The 18,126-nt window shown below is 37.3% G+C and overlaps 1 protein-coding gene across 3 annotated transcripts in view; it reads right to left on the bottom strand.

The window, feature by feature from the left end:
* Window positions 1–18,126, bottom strand: part of fars2 (phenylalanyl-tRNA synthetase 2, mitochondrial) — a 165,393-nt gene that overhangs the window by 64,805 nt on the left and 82,462 nt on the right. For all 3 annotated transcript variants that reach the window (XM_053493643.1, XM_053493644.1, XM_053493642.1), the window contains exons 5-6: window positions 14,968–15,128; window positions 2,193–2,344 (exon numbers count right to left, since the gene is read on the bottom strand). In XM_053493643.1, coding sequence (XP_053349618.1) covers window positions 2,193–2,344; window positions 14,968–15,128 — 313 coding nt within the window. The remainder of the gene's footprint in view (window positions 1–2,192; window positions 2,345–14,967; window positions 15,129–18,126) is intronic.

The following is an 18,126-nucleotide window of genomic DNA, read 5'->3' as shown; positions in this document are numbered from 1 at the left end:
TTTCTCTCTGTCTCTGTCTCTCTCTCACACATACACACACCCATGGGTGAACTCTATCTCCCCATCAGAATTGATATCAAAGGTGCAAAACAGGGTCAAAGCAAAAAAAGAGAAAAAAAAAAAAAGAACAGCAGGGAGAACAGGAGAGCTAATGTGTTTGGCGCTTAATAAACCGAGTGTGATATCTGCAACATTAGAAAGTTCAAAATGGTGCCACTGAGAGCGCTTAAGCCCGCCTCCTCCTGTCATTAACACTGAACTGAACTGCACAATAGACTTACACTCCACTACACCATCATGCCCTAATGCCACCACCGTTAGCTCAAAAAGCAGATCAGGACACAGACCGGCAATCAAACACCAAGTGAGAGGTGATCGCTGATGGTTTGAAAATGCTCAGGATTTTAAGCATGCTGTGATGCTTACAGCAAGGAAAAATAAAAAAGAAATTTGTTCGACAAAACAACAGTGTTCAATGTGCAAGACAATAAATATAATGAAAGGAAAAACACATTAAAGACAAAACAGAATATTAAATAAAACAAACAACAGAATGGTATAGTGGTGATGTGTGTGGTGACTATGGCATAATAACTACCAGCTTCGAGACCCTGAAATAAAGAAATAATAATAATCTCATATCCATGCAGCAGCAAGACGGAACGAGATTAAGAACAGGGATGGTTAATGGATAAATTGGCTAGTGTGTTATACAGTAGGTGCTTATGCACTTGGCAAATAATAAAAAAAATATAATAAAAAATAAAGTTTTTAGCTTTGCATAGTGGTTCCACTTTGAACGTTTTTTTTAATTTTTTTTTTATACATGCTTTAAGTAACAACAACAGTTAGTTATTATTTTAAGACATGAAGGTCAGCTGTTCTGGAAAAGTTCTTGCAAGAACAATACAGTATTGTGTCAAGTGCATTTGCAAAACCCATCAAGCACCATGATGAAACTGGCTCTCATGAAGACCTTCCCAGGAAAGCAAGACCAAAACTTACCTCTGCTACAGAGGAGAAGATCATTTGGAGTCACCAGCCTCAGAAATCACCAATTAACAACCAGCACCTCAGATTAGAGCCGTTATGAAGGATTTACAGAGCAGAAGTAGCAGGTACATCTCAATATCGTCTGTTCAAATTGCGTATTTTGGATAAATCCATATAAAAATATGCAACATTAATGCATAGTTTTACTGCAGACCTGATGTAGGCAGGCTGTATAAAATGATCCATACACATGAAATGCGTTATGTAAACCTGACCTAACTGTATGTGTCAGTGTCAGCACTTATTTATGACAGACAGTGTTCAGTGCCCAAGTGGGCATCAGATTCCTATAGCGATCTCGATGAGATACAAAACTTCAAATGACATCTCCTGACTTTGTGTCACTCAAGGCCAGGCTCCTAATTAAAACTAGTGAGTACAGAGTGTCTTCTGGTGTGGGCTTATTATATATACAGAGTCGTAAAGGCATTGTGCAATGTGTAAAACCTTTATGCAATCTTTTTTACTTCACCCTTTGAGTAATGACAACTAAATGTGATCTGTATTCTGTGTGCGCAGGAATGCAAAATGTGTGTAATAAATAACAATGAACTGTCAAGATCAGTTTTAATTTTTTAAATTATGTTTAAATTACATTTTGTGAATTCTACAGCTTTTCTAGGAACAAATAAAAAAAAAATAACCATCTTCTTGACCATTACTCTTATGCCTTCTTTCCTTCGTTCATTCATATACAGTACATCATTCCACCCATATGACCATCCATCTATCCATCCATCCATCCATCCATCCATCCATCCATCCATTCGTTAGACAGTAAAGGGTTTTTAAAACTAGTCCACTTGGCACCATGACAAGAAGAAAACGATTGTTAAAAGGTCCAGCCATATCAAGGGGTTGTAACTTTAAGGTTAGTCTTAGATGGTCAAACAAAATAAAAAATCCCTTTAAGAAGCTAGATGAAAGATATTTTTTTTAAATAAGAACACAACAGATGTATTTGATACTGGTTGTAAGCAAAGCTCCTGCTGGATAAATGCTTGACTATGAACATTTTTACTAAATGTTTGATTTCGTTTGGATTTGAGCTTCTTTAGTTTCTGAGCATTGGTACAATCCCACCATACACCACAAAAAAGCAATAAAACTAAAAAAAAAAAAAAAGATTGTGCTCCTACTTTGGATGAGTGAACTGATCTTGGAGTGTGACCTTCTCCACCAGATCTCCTCCGATGCTGCGCACCAAATCGTAGAAGTCATTCTCCACGTAGCCTCCGGTTGTCACCCAGAAGGAGATGTCATTGAAGAGCGGTGGGTATTTACTAAGGGCCTGAGACACAAACAGAAACATAATCAGAGTGCTGATACATACAGTACACGCAGTGATGGATCTTTTACAGTACATCCCTGATGAAGATTTTACATGGATCCCCCCATGATCACAGTGAAAGAAAAGAAGTAATCATCATCACTTAATTCTAAGATGAACTAAAAGACCTCATACCTTATCACTTTATAGTAGTCTGAATATATGAATCTGCTTGATATCAGAGATCTTAAAAGCATGCTGTTATTAAGTCATCAAAGTTTAATCCACCCACTAACACTCACTCATCGTCTATACTGCTTAATCCTTTATACATGGGGGTGGGGTGGGGTGGGGGGTGGAGGTGTAGGGCTGGAGCCTATCCCAGAAGACTTCAGGCACGAGATCTAACCTGGTTGGGAATCAAACCCAGACCCTGGCGGTGCAAGGCGACAGCGCTAACCACTAACCCACCATGCCGCCAACAAGTTTAAGTTTAATCCAACAATCCAAAACTTCTTTTTGTCTTTCTTTTTATGAAAATATCTAATTAATAAAAGACACAATATGTAGCCTAACTATAAATTAAATAAACTGTTGATCCACCCACCCATCCATCCATCCGCCCATCCATCCGCCCATCCATCCACCCATCCATCCAGCCATTCTTCAATCTTTCCATCTGCCAACTTTATATAACTGAATAAGAGCCAGGTCTTACTGAACGACCAGCAAACAGTTCCTCTGGTGCCTGCCAACATATTTTCTCCAAGTCACGAAAAAACTGTCCGGCACTGCACAGAAATATTGACAAAACCACAAACACGTCGGCAACAGCACACCATAACGACTGGCTGGGTTCTGTTATAATGGCCGTTTATGCCTGGTTCCTCGAATCCTTACATCTGAATCTGGAAAAGAGTCAGAACATCTGCAGCACTTTCTTCCCATCAGTGCACATTTTTGATCACATCAGTGCTCAGTGCACTTTTTTTCTGATATACAGGAATAAATCAAATTATGGAACTGGAAAAAAAAACTGTCTATCTGGACCATAAAGGGGGAAAAAAATATACCATAATGGTGGAGACAATTAGGTTTGTTCTGAGTCACTTCTCTGACAGAGGCATTAAGAAGAAAAACAATGCAGTCATAAAAGGCCTGAAAGACGATCATGATACTGAATTATGAGATGTTTCCAAAGGAGGGGAAGTTGGGGGAGGGGGGGGGGTAAAAAAGAACAAACAGAACAAAGAGCAATTAAAAAAATCAAAGCAAAAGAAATGGGAAGTAGAGAGAGAGAGAGAGAGAGAGAGAAAAAGAGAAAGAGGAGAATGAGAGGCCAGTGTAAAAAATTTGAGATCAGGTTTAAGACTTTAAAGGAGAGTGAGATTAGTCTCCAAGACACAAATAAAAATAACACCTTTTTTTTTTTAAACACAAAGCAGCCCTGAATAAATAGCAATGAAAAGCAAAAGCCCTTAATATAATTATGTTTTTTTTTTTTTAAATCAAGTTCATTACTAAGTTTCTGTATAAGAGGTTTGAGATCAGTGAGTTCAGGTCCAGTGAATCCATGTGCAGGCTGTGATGAATGCGTCTCCATGTCCGTTCCTAAGCCTGGGGTTACATTTGTACTTGTGCTTCAGGGCCAATGTCCTGTAGAGCACGAAGTCCCTCTGTGAAGAGATAAACCCTTCACTCCTGTGAGATCTTACCACACACACACACACACACACACACACACACGCACACACTCTTATTAACACACTTGGGGTATTCAAATTTTAGGTTTCACCTATCAGTCATATATAAAGTTATGATGAAACCATTTAGAAGCTATATTAAATACTTATATGTTATAATATGTAAATTTGAGAAAGTCAGTCAAAAAACGCAACCTTTCAAGCTCGAACATCATCATATGAATTGTTCATACGAATTATTAAATACAAAGCATAAACTAAATAAAAACTAACAACAAAAAAATCATTTCTAATGCTAATTTACTCAGTCACGATATGAATGACTCATGAATAACAAAATGTTTTTAGGTCAACATAGAGTATGGTATTGTATTAAAGCAAGCTTAGGTAAAAGTCAGAGATGTAAGCCTTTAAACTTTTTGTCTTTAATATCTAATCTAGAGCTGTACTTTAGGCTTAATAAGTGTAACTACACTGAATCTAAATATATGATCAGTGTAAGTGATTCAAAAAACAATCTACATAATAACCAAACAATTCCTTTTAATTTAATTAATTAAATAAAAATAGTGCTGGCACCATGGCGTAACATTTAGCCCTGTAGCCGTGCACCTCCCGGTCGAGGGTTTGAGTTTCTACGTGTGATTGGTGGACTTTCCTCCAACAGTCCAAAGACATGCATATTAGGTTAATTGTCATTTCCAAATTGCACGTAGTGTGAAAGAGTGTGAGCTTGTGTGCCATGTGATGGATTGACACCCTGTTCAGAGTGCACAATGCCTCATGCCCTCCGTGACCCTGTACAGGGTACGAGGTATAAAGAAAAAGCGAGAGAGTGGGTATTTAAATAAAAATAGTACAATATTAGTAAAATAAAATATTAGCATTAGTAAGAAACCAGCTCTTTCCTACTGCATTTTACAGTCCCAGAAACTTCGAGTTGTACAGTCTCGGTGTCTCGTTGGCTCCTTCTGGTATGACGACACCAAGAGAAATGCCAAAGCTCATCAAAGTGGAGAGGATGAGTGAGAATCAGTGATAAAGATCCAACTGACACCGACCCGATAACCTCCACTGCCAGTGGCACAAGTTCATTTACATTCATTTCACACAAGCCACGATTTCCAGTCTCTCTTTTTTTTTTCTTTCTTTGAGTCGGTGTCAGAGAGAGCAGACAGAGCAGCAGAGAGTAACCTCAAGTCGACGAGGCCATCGAATCAAATAAGAACTATATAACAGATGGATTAAAGACATAAATGTTAAACAAATGAAACAATCAACTCAGCTGCTTAGTCAGTTAACTTGTTAAACTTCTATACAGTTTATGAATATCGTTCCTGGTCACTTAAGCTAACCATATACATCACATGTGATGTCACCCTAGCAAGCCCCGCCCACTCCTCACTAGGGGGTACTTTTACTGTAGCTTTTCTCTTTGATGATTATTAATACTGTCTTATATTAAATTATTAATCTAATTAAGCATTTCAAAGCAAAAAAAAAAAAGGTTCAGTTTGCTTCTATGAGGGAACGATAAAGTAGGTCATCTGATCTCGCCCAGCTTTATTGTTAAACCCTAATTCAGACATGATGGGATTGCTGAGGATTTGTGCCAAGGACGAAATCATTCATCAGCAGACTGTGAATGCTTTCAGTATGGAAATTACCGGTGCAGTAATCATGAGCAAACCAGCAACACGATTGGAGAATGTGACGAAATAACAGCCAAGACGTAAGGACTAAATACAAAAATCGTACATCTGAATGAAATATTGTTTCAAGGTCCTTGGTTGTAAGTATATTAGTTACTTTTATTCAGATTTTTCTGTTAAGTCCTTTCACAATTATGTACAGCCCAGGAGCGTGCAAAAGAAGATTTACTAAAGTGTAATTTAAGATTGTTGTTTACATTCCATATAAGGAAATACGTTAGGCCATCAAAGATCAAACTGTCCAGATGTTAATGTAGTTACTGAAAATTGACAATAGATGTTCCTGAAATGCTATGAATTTTAAATTAGCTTATTTTGTATAGACTTACAGTGACTGCATGTATAGAGATCTAAATCCTAACACAAACATGAAATTCAGACCTCGGCTCGAAGAACATTTTCCTGACCGGACCTTCTTAAATTTTTAATTCAGTACCCCTGGTACTACAGGATAAGCGTTATAGAATATAAGAGTACTTTATTAATGCCAAAATTCAACCCATTCATGAATTATAAAAAAAAAAAAGGTGTGCAAGAATATTATGGCTACCGTTAAATAAAAAATTACTCCGAAATAGATAATTTAATAAAACCCTAAAAAACACCTTTGTATACATGTGTAAAATGTCAAATGAAATATTAATAAGTTTACCAGTATGGATAATACCTATATAAAAAAGGTTTAATATGTATATTAATGTTGTCAGAGAAGGAGATCCTGCTCCTGATATATAGCAGGGTGAAACTTTTGTCGCCAGAAGCTTGAGACTTTCTGTCGCCTTGGCTGTCAAAGAATTCTCGTCAGCATTCAAAAGACACCAGGGCTGTGCAATAAATCAAAATTTTATTTCAGTTATGATTTTGGCTTTCCAAAAAAAATAAAAAATAATCATGGTTAAACATTTAATGTGTTGTATTCTGTATCCAAACTTACTCCAAGCCATGATGTAAAATTGACCTTTTTTTACATTACTTATTAAAAAATTTGTTTTTACAGTTAAATTATCTTCACTATGATTTTTTTTATTTCCACAAATGCATAGAGTTTTCAAAATCAAAATGTAATCATGTTAAATAAGCAGGATCTTGATATTGACTAAAGTAATTACGGCAGCGTTAGACAGGATGTCAGAAACAAAAAAGTTCTTCTCTGTTCTAAGACAAACTGTAAAATGCTTGGCAATTATATACACAACTATCTTGTACTTACTGATGAGATCTTTATCTTTCAGCAATCATTGTGATTGTTGCCATGGGTTGCATCTCAAGTTGAAAACTCTGAGCTATAAACATAAGTACTTTCTAATCTAATAGGAAATCAAGAAGACTGTTAAGCAAACCACAGAGAGAGTGAGTGTGAGAGAGAGAGAGAGAGAGAGAGAGAGAGAGAGACGACGAAGGGAAGGAGATGCACAACACACATCACACATCTGTTCCGCTGGTTATTCCTCTGTGTGTGTTTCTCCCAGAAAAATCACAAAGTGGAAACAATAAATAAATGAAAGAATCAGAAAAGCAGACAAGTACATCCTTTCTCTCCTTCTCTCTCGCTCTGTCTTTCGCTCATGGTCAGAGGGCAGAGAGCGAGATGAGCTGGAGAATGACATGCAGCTACAGACCAAAGGTGATCACTCACACACATCCAACTCCCCTCTGCAAGACCGCTACACTGCCTGGATCACACTCGCTCTTCCAACACAGCAACACACACTCGCACGTTTCACTACGGTTAATAAAATAACTAAGAAATGGATTTCAGCCAACTTCATGTGCGTAGTCCATCATGTCGTACAAGTACTGCTGGCTCGGATTGAGAGGGTTTGGCAGGAATAAATGGTGAACCGAACACCTGCAGAGGTCTACGATCATCACACACACGTTTTTAAAAAAACACTACTTTGACTAGATTAGTAAGGACATGCATATTTGTGTACATTTAAAACATGACAAATCAGTTTTTGGATGGAAAAAAATGGCAAAATCACTCATGTCTTAAAGTCATTTTAAAGTGACAGCTAGTTACAAAAAAAAAAGTGATGGGCTGAAAATCACAGAACACATGAAAGGCAAGTGTTATTGCATCATCACATTAAACAGCTTGTTATGTTGCAATATATAAGTATAGTAGAAGGAATAAAATAAATAATGCTATCTTCCATGTTAAATAATCAAATAAACACCAAGAAGAACTGTTTATGGGAAATGGGTTGGGCATGTAGGATACACAGTATAGGGTCGATCAGCCATTACATTACAACGCAGAACATTACGCCTGGATGTAGGACATCTTTATCCATTAAAACTTTCAGCAATCATAGTAAAGTTGAAAACTCTGAGCACTTTCTTATCTAATAGGAAATAAAGAAGAGAGAGAGAGAGAGAGAGAGAGAGAGAGAGAGAGGTCACTAGTTTCCTGGTATATAATTGTTATTAGTGTTTAAGCGGTAATGTTTTGTGATGATAATGTTATGGCTGATCATTGAAGAATTTGAATTTGTTAACGAAGGCAATCTTTTGGTGGATATTTTGTGGAACCATTCTGAAGATTGTGCAAAAGACCAAAAAAAGGCATGAAAAAGACTAGGAAGTAGGAAAAACTAAAATTATGTGTTTATATATAAACAAAATGTGACAGGAACTAAATACCAATACAAAAGCAAAGCTATTCATGCTGGGAGCTGCAACGCATGAATTACACGGGTGACATTTCCAAATTGCATATTCATCCACATGCATAGTTCAAAACAGTTTTATTGAGTTTTTTCCCTTAGGCATTAAAATTATTACATATAGATCATTTCGGTGGATTAAAATGTCACATTCAAAAACATTTAAAGTTCAATATTTACAGCAACAGATTTCATGGTGCTAAAGGTGTGTGTGTGTATCTATCTATACACACACACACACACACACACTATATATATATTATATATATATATATACTGCAAAAAAAAGAATAATAATTTTGAAAGGGACACAACAATAAGGCAATTAGTGGAAACTGCAGCACAAAATCTGACTCTCGCTCTTATTCTTTATGTTTATGAATTTGCACTTCTACAATACTTTACAGATACAAATCAGACAATCAGGCGGCATTAACAGAGCTGGCCTTGCACTCCTAACAAGGTAGTCTGGAAAAATAGAGCATCATGGGGTTATGTGTCATATAAGGTGAAGGTTCAAACTGACAGCTTAAGGCAGTCTGAGGTGGATCTGAGCCACAACATACTTTAAACAGACAGTGAAGAGATATCAGACTTGTACATCAATCAACACCTTATCTATTCATAAACAGCCAATTAAACATGTTTTTACCTCAATAAAGTCCACTCTTATAACCTGGAATGAAATTTGTCTTCTTATGAGGTATGAGATGTCAGACATCTGTTATGGAGAAGGTCTTTCAGCTTGTACGGAGAAGAGACCAATTTATGAGAACAGCAGAACAAACTAGCTTCCTGTCGTATCCTGTTCATCAGTTACTAACCGCTATTAAAAGCAATAAGTAGTAATAGTTATAAATGATAAAGAAGTAATGAACAGAAATGTCAGCAACCATTACAAAACAGCCGCATGTGAAAAAAATATTGAGGTAGGTCTAACTAGCTGGCTAACATCAAGTTTATTTGCATTTATTTTCTTTTGTTATGAGAGTCCCTTTATTTCTCTATATAGTCCCCTGCTACACCAATGCAGGGGACTATCCCAGTGTTTTACTAGTGCTTGGACACCATCAATGTGGAAATTTTTTTAATTCTGCACTGCCTGATCACATTTGAAACACCGGTCTCCCAGGAACCCCTTTAATGGCCGAACACTTCCTTTAATGGAAGTGGCTTGGAGTGAGATCAGGACTGTATGGGGAATTCGGCAATAACTCCCAGCCAAGTTCCTGTAATGTGTGTAGAGTTCACACAGACGGATGCGTCTAATTCACAAGTTAGGGACAAGTTACCTGTCGATTTTCAAAGATCAGGTGTTGCACCCGCTGAAACGCCTCATGGGAACGTTGCATGGGCTGCATTGGGATCGTCATACAAGGACGTAAGGCCTTCTTTAAAACGTTTGCACTATTCGAGTATCTAACCGCGGTTAAGCGTCTCATGCCTGTGCTGTGCTGGAAGTATTCTGTAAATGTTAATTACACCTTCATTACCAAAAAAGTCCTGGTATTAATGATGCTCAGGATAACTGTGCATATCTTTATATCAATCTGGAGTTTATAAATTTAACAAAAACATATCTATTGCTTGTGCTAATCTTTTGCACCTACATGAATCTAATTAATTACAACAATCCTTGTAATAACCACATTTTTATGAAAAGCACCATGGCCAGAAAAAGAGAACACACATCGCAGTAGGAATCTGGCATGAATTACAGATGGCTGTAGCTGCATTCACACTCCTGACCCTGCAGGCTAATGTGTGTGTGTGTGTGTGTGGTACTCTCTTGACCTCTGAAATAGTTGTGAAAGAAAAAAGAGAAAAGCACTGAGAATGAGGGAAATTCCAAACAGAGGTGTGAGGAGGAATGCCAATGATTAGATGCTCTGCAGGCTTTTAGCACACAGGAATAAAATTTTTCATAGTTGAGAAGAGAGATGGATGAAATCTCTGCTACAGCGCATCCAACATCTGTGTGCTGTAATATAACTGTCTTTATGGTGTACTGAAAAATATGATTATGATTAACGCTGAATGATCAGAACAGATTCGTCTTACATGTTTAATGAGCAAGTGCCTGCTCAGTAAAGCAACAGTGGGTTTTTTTCCTTTTTTTTTGTAAGATTTTTGTAAGATATAAATCACGTTGTATATAGAAATTGTGTAGCAGCAGTGCTTTTGGGAAGGGTTTAAATGAAGGTTATTTTAAATAACATTTTCTGTTGTAGTTAACTTTAACAAATGATAAATGTCTAAATTAATTCATACTGTATGGTGAATAATAATAAAAAAAAATACTTAAAGCATCGCAGTCTGCTGAACCGTATGTCCTCAGTAATATTGGCTTGGATAGAAATATTTATTTATTTACTTAGAGTAAGAACTATATACTGTATATATATATATATATATATATATATATATATATATATATATATATATATATATATATACACACACACACACAGTAAAAGTTTTAGGCAATTTTATCATGTCTTCGTAATTATGTACAAAACATTCAGTATTTCCATAAATAACTTAAAAATTTATTAATAAATAACATTACAGGAGAATATATGCATGGCTGTAAAGAAAGAAATGTAGTACTGTACAAGACAGACCAGTTTTGGTTATGAAAACATAAAACCTAATGTAAACTCCTGGGATTTACATAAAAATAGAAAGGAGCGAGTGTAACAAAGTTACCAGAAAAACTCATATTGTCCAGAAAGCTCAGTAAAACCTAACAACTGTTTCACTGTGCATAAGTCTTGGGCACATACAAAATGTGGCATAAGCAAAATATGCTTTTGAAAAAACATTTCTGCATAAAATAAACTTTTATAAAGAGCAATTTCGAGTAATAAAATAAACAGTCAATATTTGGAGTAAAAACTCTGCTTAAAATCAGGAGTTTTAGACACAGATTTGTGCAGTTTTATAAGAAAACAGCTGTTAGGTTTTGATAAACCTATGCATAATAAACATATGTAACAAAATTGGTACAGGATATATTATGGTGCCTAAGACTTTTGCACAGTACTGTATATACACACATATATGTGTGTCAGACAAAAAAAATTATACATAGGTCATGAACAGAAAAATAGTATGTTGTATATTTATATACAGTATTATTTATAAAATTTTACATTATCATAATAATATTATCAAATATATACAACATATTGCAATAAATTTAGTATTTAAATATTGCTACACGTTTTTCTCTTTTTTTTCAGTATATATGTGTATAATAATTACACTAACTCAAAATCTTCCGAAAAATATTTTTGGAGTTTGGATGGGAAATTTCATCCCGTTTTTAAAATTTCTGTTTTTCTTCTTTTCAGTTAAAAAAAGCAATATTTAATAGTAACAAAATCTGGTACCATATTTTTGAAGTTACATTTGTTACATAACTAGCATACTAACATACTGTACATAAACTGCATAAATTGAGGCATAAAAGAGACATAACATTTAATATAAATAACTCCAAGTGCAAAACATAAGGCTTGTTTTTTAGATTAAATTCTGCATTTTGACACAGATGTCATCCAATGCATTTCCAATATACAATAATGTGGTAATATTGGCTTAATTTTACTTATTGATGATAGGTACTGTACATAGTGATGATTTATACAGGTGTTGATTATTTATTGACTGAGTCTATTGTCTATAGTTTAAAAAATACCACAAGTGTTAGTTACTTTAGTTAATTCATTTGTTCCTTTTAACTATTGTGTTAAATAAGTTACAGCTAGATATAAACTGCGTTTAGAAAATATGACCCTAACCTGCTGTGATGCATACCTGTAGTCCATGAATGCTGGGGTAACTGTAATAGTAGCAACAGAGTGTAAATGGCTATTTTATTGACTCCAACAGTCTCCAAAAAGTGCTAAACACACTTAATTCAATCATGGCTGCGTTGCAAAACCCATCAAGCAGCATGATGAAACTGGATCTTATGAAGACTATCCCAGGAAAGCAAGTCTAAAACTTACCTCTGCTGCAGAGGAGAAGTTCATTTAGAGTTACAGTAGATAGAAATCACTAAATCAGAAACCTCAGAAATCACCAAGTAACAAACAGCACCTCAGATTAGAGGCGTTATGAAGATTTTACAGATCATAAGTAGCAGATACATTTCAATATCAAATGAGATTATTTTGGAAGCCATCAGCAATTGTTTACAGTGTAGTTAGAAGTCCAAACTTTTGACTATGTGCATATTGTAGTAACCATTTAGGACTAGGAAGCAGAATTGCACATAGATGAGCAGAGTGATGCAGTGTGTGTTTTTGTAAATATTATTTTCTTTGCAAAACAACATGCTTTAAAATCTCCTTATTACCTATGCTTAGATTACATTCAAGTCCTTATACAGTGTCACTATAGCCGTCACTATAGAAACACCAACAGATTACTGTATAATAAGTTACTGTAGAAACCATGCGGAGATATATAAATAGTTGAGGGAACCGTTTTGTAAAGCATTACTGTGGTTTATATATAAACTGGATCTACAGTCTGTTTGAGGAACTGACATAAACACCAGCCAAAGGTTTCTCGACAGTACACACGCATTACGGTACACAAACTCATTACGCGACCCGGCAGACACTTGATGGAGCTTTGTGTAACGGTAAACAGCTCATTGTGGCGGCAGCTTGAGGGAGTTTCACAAAGCTCCGGTCTGCAGGGGGAAAGCTGGAAATTATACCACAGCTTCAAAACTGATCCATTTGCTCATTTCTCAGTGGTCAAACAAGACTGAACATTGTGTCGAACATTCATTCCTCTGGTAAATGTCAAAAGAGCTTAGGCTTATCCTTGCTGCACGCGCAGCGGATCAATAGAAAGTATTCCCTTATTCAGCAGTTCCCACTAGGCATGTCATTTCATTTTTTAATGTTAAATTATATTTAATTCAGACGAATGCATCGCCCTTTCACATTTATAACACTGGCAAAGTATTTAAAATTAAATGCACTTGGTTGGAGACAGAAATGAACTGTTTGCACCCAATTTACTCTGCGTACATTTATCAATCTGGCTAACACTAGTTAACGTATTACTGGCTGCTGGTTTAAACACTATGATGGTTATCCTAAAATAACCAGTTTGGGGTTATAATAGACAGATTGCTGGAAAAGCTGGGTAATATTGTTAATTAAAAATAAAAAATCTTGCTATGGCTTGTCTTTAATTACATTTAATATACTGCCCAGCCAAAAAAGTCACACACTTTAGGATTTCATTCAATCACTATTAGCTTTGATTACAGCACACAATGTGGTGTCCAATTTATGTGTGAAAATATTTCCTCAAACTCCCAGAACCACTCTCTCACAGTTAGTCCAGTGGTATCAAGCAGGAAAAACTCCATAGATGTGATAATCTGGTCATTCAGTACATTCAGGTCATCAGCTGACTTCATTTTATTGCCGAATAACATAGCTAAGACTAGACGCGACCAAACTGAAGCAACCCCAGATCATAACACTGCTTCCAGAGGCTTCCAGCCATGATGGGTGCATCGTTTCATGCACTTCCCTTTTTACCCTGACACGCCCACACCTCTGGAGTAGGGTCAATCCAGACTCATCAGACCACATGACCTTGTTCCATTGCTTTAAAGGCCAATTTTCATGCTCCATGGAAAGGTTAAGTGTTTTTTTTTTCTGGTTATTCTCACTAACAAGTGGGTTTCTTATGGACACAGATGTTTAGTCCCAATCCCGAGTTCTCATGACATTGCTTGTGTCAATGATTTTTTCCTGACCAAATTTCTTGACGATTCCTGGTAGATGGTCCCGTAATTTCAAATCTCCTTAGTTGCTTTCTTTGCTTGATCTGCCGAATATTTTGTCCTTTCTAAAATGGCGAATTTATTATTTTTGTTTATTTATTTTTTGGCCAGGCAGTGCATCTTGCTTACAACCATGAACACAAGTTTGTTCAAAGTAAAAAACTTTATGCAAAGTAAAACTAGCCTACTATTAACTTACTTAGTCTCTGATTTATACAATAGATGAATAAACGTAATAAAAGCTACATAGGTAAGAATCTAACATTGTTCCTATGTATATTTTGCATGGCAATGTCTGCATTTCTTAGACACTGGCAAACATTTAACCGTACACTTGCTAGCCTAATATTTGTTGGCCTGTTAGCTACACGGACTGAATTCAAAAAGCTACAGATAGCTCGTTGCTGTTTAATGCAGCAATCACAAAACAGAATTAGTTGAGGGACTGTGCGAGCAATTACTAGAAAATAGCAGACATACAGTACAAGACCACTGATGATCTCCCTCGATCTGGGGCTCCACACAAGATTTCACCCCGCGGGGTCAAAAAGATCACAAGAACTGTGAGCAAAAATACCAGAACCACACAGGGGAACCTACTGTAGTGAATGACCTGCAGAGAGTCTATTCTGAGAAACATGGGCATGAGACAGGAAGACACCCTGAACGTGATATTGGTCTATCACTAGACACCCATTCCCATTCACACACTCATTCAAAGAACAAAAGGTCCTACCTGAAAGGTCACAGGATCGTTGATGTTGGTCAGGCGGAACTGGTTCAGGAATCGCTCGTCCTTGCTCCAGAAGAGTCGGATATCCGGGATGCCAAACAGAACCATGGCGAGTCTTTCCAGACCCAAGCCAAAGGCCCAGCCGATTTTATTCTCTGCACCCGCTGTAGGATAATTAATGAGACACTTCTGACTTATGTTTAAATTGATATTACAGTTTTAAACCATGTAAAACATAACTTATTCATAAGTTCATAATTACATTTTGCCAAAAATTCCTCCAGACTCATACATACAAAAACAAACTGAGCTGAACAGTGATGTGTAACTACAACTCAAGTGCAACTTACCAACAAAAAAGCAATTCCATGCAATCAAAGCCACGCCTGTGGGTGTTTTTACCCTTTACATGATTAAGAATCCTATAGGCTTGAGAGCACGACATCTTCCTTTGACTGACAGGAAGCAAGAAACCTGTCCGCAACCTCCTTCAGCTGGTTTGCTGCATTGAACAGCAGCGAGCTATCAAGGCCACAATTACGATTGTTATGAATATGATTTGCTTTGCAGCCGACGATGGGAGGAAAGGTGACCATATATATAAAGCTCTTTTCTTTCATGCATCCATTCCTGCTTTTCATCTCAGTCATTCTCTCTCTCTAAGCCCGAGTTGCGTTCCTTCAGAATTGAGAAAAATCTGCTTTATATGGTAATGAAGGAGGAACTCTGGGGTCACAGAACTCAGGGAACACAGAGATATGAATAAATCTCAATGCTCATCCACACAGATCAATCAGACCACCCCTCCTGCAACTCCCCCCCCCATACACCTTACAATAATTATTCCCATCCACACACAAGTGATACATCAAAATGCAAAAGCACTCAATTAGATCAAACTTTTTAATTGCTTCCTAAGCGTGAATATTCATAACATGCTTTCTGGTTGGTGATGTGCCATGATTGGCGTGGCGTTTTCACGTAGAGTAACACGGCCGACCATTTATTCGGGCCGTGGATTGATGGATAAGCTGATTGCCATCACTCAGCTGCCACTGCAGGAAACGAGCACATCAAGAGAGATGAAAGAGAGACATGAAGCTGTGTGACATTGCTAACAGCGTAGCAAGTTCGAGGCATAGAGATGTGTGTACTACCACACACACACACACATCGTGCTTGGCAATACGCATCACGGACATCAGTGATGACCTCAAACAGTCATCAGAAAAGGCGACGCATTCTGACGCCCTCTAATTTCTGTCCAGGTCTGCGTGTGACAACCGTCTCCTTCTCTGGCCAATCGGCTCGGGAGGTAGCGTCTGACATTGTTCACCTGACATCAGCGATGACATCAGCACGGCTAACAGTCCTTGGCAGAGCTCACTTTCACAGCTTGATGCCTCTATGCCATTCCCTCCCTGCCAATCCCTCGTTCCCTCCCTTCATCTCCATCTTTCATCCCTCTATTACTCATCACATCCTCTCCCTCAGCCTCTCCCCTCTCCTTCCTCCCCTTCCTGTGACAGTTGCTCATTTTCAGAGCACCTATCCCTCTCCTTCTTTTTGCCTTCCTTTCATCACCTATCTTCCAGGTCGAGCTTCCGCTGTTCGAGCTACAGCACTGCTCCGCGTCAATATCCGCACCCTCCTGTACCACTTCATCCATCTATGCATCTGACTCAGGGGTGTCAACTAAAGTTGCGAGGGAGCACTGTATTTTCAAGATTTGAGTTTTTTTGTTTTTTTTTTAAACCTGTTCAAGTCTTGGTAATTAGTTGAAAGAACTTTCTGACTCTCGTGATGTAACGTTTTGTCATATTTGTATTAGTATTATTATTAAGTATTTTACAGAATACTGGAAAGCCCTTAATAATACAGCAAACCCTTTCTTGTCATGCATCACAAAACAGAATTAGTTGGGTTCGTAGTAGAGAACTGACAGAACGAACATTACCACCAATTACGGATGAAAGATGTACACATATTAATTTAAGAAGGTGCTCCTAACAACAATGTGGTATGTGTATAAAAGCCACCTTTCCACAAAATCTCTATCTTCTATTCAAACCTCCGAAGACAGAAGAGCTGTCAAAGCAAGCCAGGAACAAGATTTTAGACCTGCACAAGGCTGGAATGGGCTACAAGACCATCAGCTAGAAGCTTGGTAAGAAGCAGACAACTGCTGGAGCGATTATTTATAATTGGAAGAAATACAAAGGAACCATTAATAGCATTATATGCAAGATTTCACCTCATGGAGTAAGAATAATCATGAGAAAAATGAGGGACCAGCCCAGGAATACACGGAAGGAGCTTGTGAAGGATCTTAAGGCAGTTGGGAGCACAGGCACCAAACAATCCATTGGTAACCCAATACACCTGCATGGATTGAAATCCTTCAGCGCAGCAAGGCTTCCCCTCCTCAAGAAGACACATGTACAGACCCATCTGAGGTTTGCCAATCAACAGAGAAAGATTGGGATAAACTGCTGTGGTCAGATGAGACCAAAATTGAGTTTTTTGTTATCAACTCAACTTGCTGTTTTTGGAGCATGAAAAATGCTGACTATGACACTAAGAACACCACAGTCCCTACAGTCAAGCACGGAGGTGGAAACATTATGCTTTAAGGCCGTTTCTCTGCTAAAGGTACAGATTGACTTTGCTGCACTGAGGAGCTAATGGATGAGGTCATGTGTTGTAAAGTTTTGGATGGGTTGTGAAAGGGTCTTCCAGCATGAAAATGACCCCAAACATACTGCCAAGGCAACTAAGAAGTGGCTCAAGAATAAACACATTAAGGTAATGGTGTGGTCGAGCCAGTCTTCAGACCTTAATCCAATAGAAAATTTACAGAGAGAGCTGTAACTTCGAGTTGCCAAGCAACAGGCAAGAAACTTTAAACATTTAGAGAAAATCTGTAAAGAATAGTGGATCAAAATGCATCCCAAGATGTGTGCAAATCTGGTAAACAACTACAAGAAACGTCTTCCCACTGTGCTTTCTAGCAATGGTTTCTCTACCACGTACTAAGTTATGTTTTGCTTGGGGATCAAATACTTATTTCCCTAATTGAAATGCAACTTAATTCATAACATTTGTATTATGTGCTTTTTCTGGATTTTTAATTGATATTCTGTCTCAATCCTTTACCATAAA

This window comes from Clarias gariepinus, chromosome 4 (genome assembly GCF_024256425.1).
Source record: "Clarias gariepinus isolate MV-2021 ecotype Netherlands chromosome 4, CGAR_prim_01v2, whole genome shotgun sequence".
Taxonomy (NCBI): domain Eukaryota; kingdom Metazoa; phylum Chordata; class Actinopteri; order Siluriformes; family Clariidae; genus Clarias; species Clarias gariepinus.
Note: the sequence above shows the minus strand (reverse complement) of the source record. Positions and strands in the feature narration are given on the sequence as shown.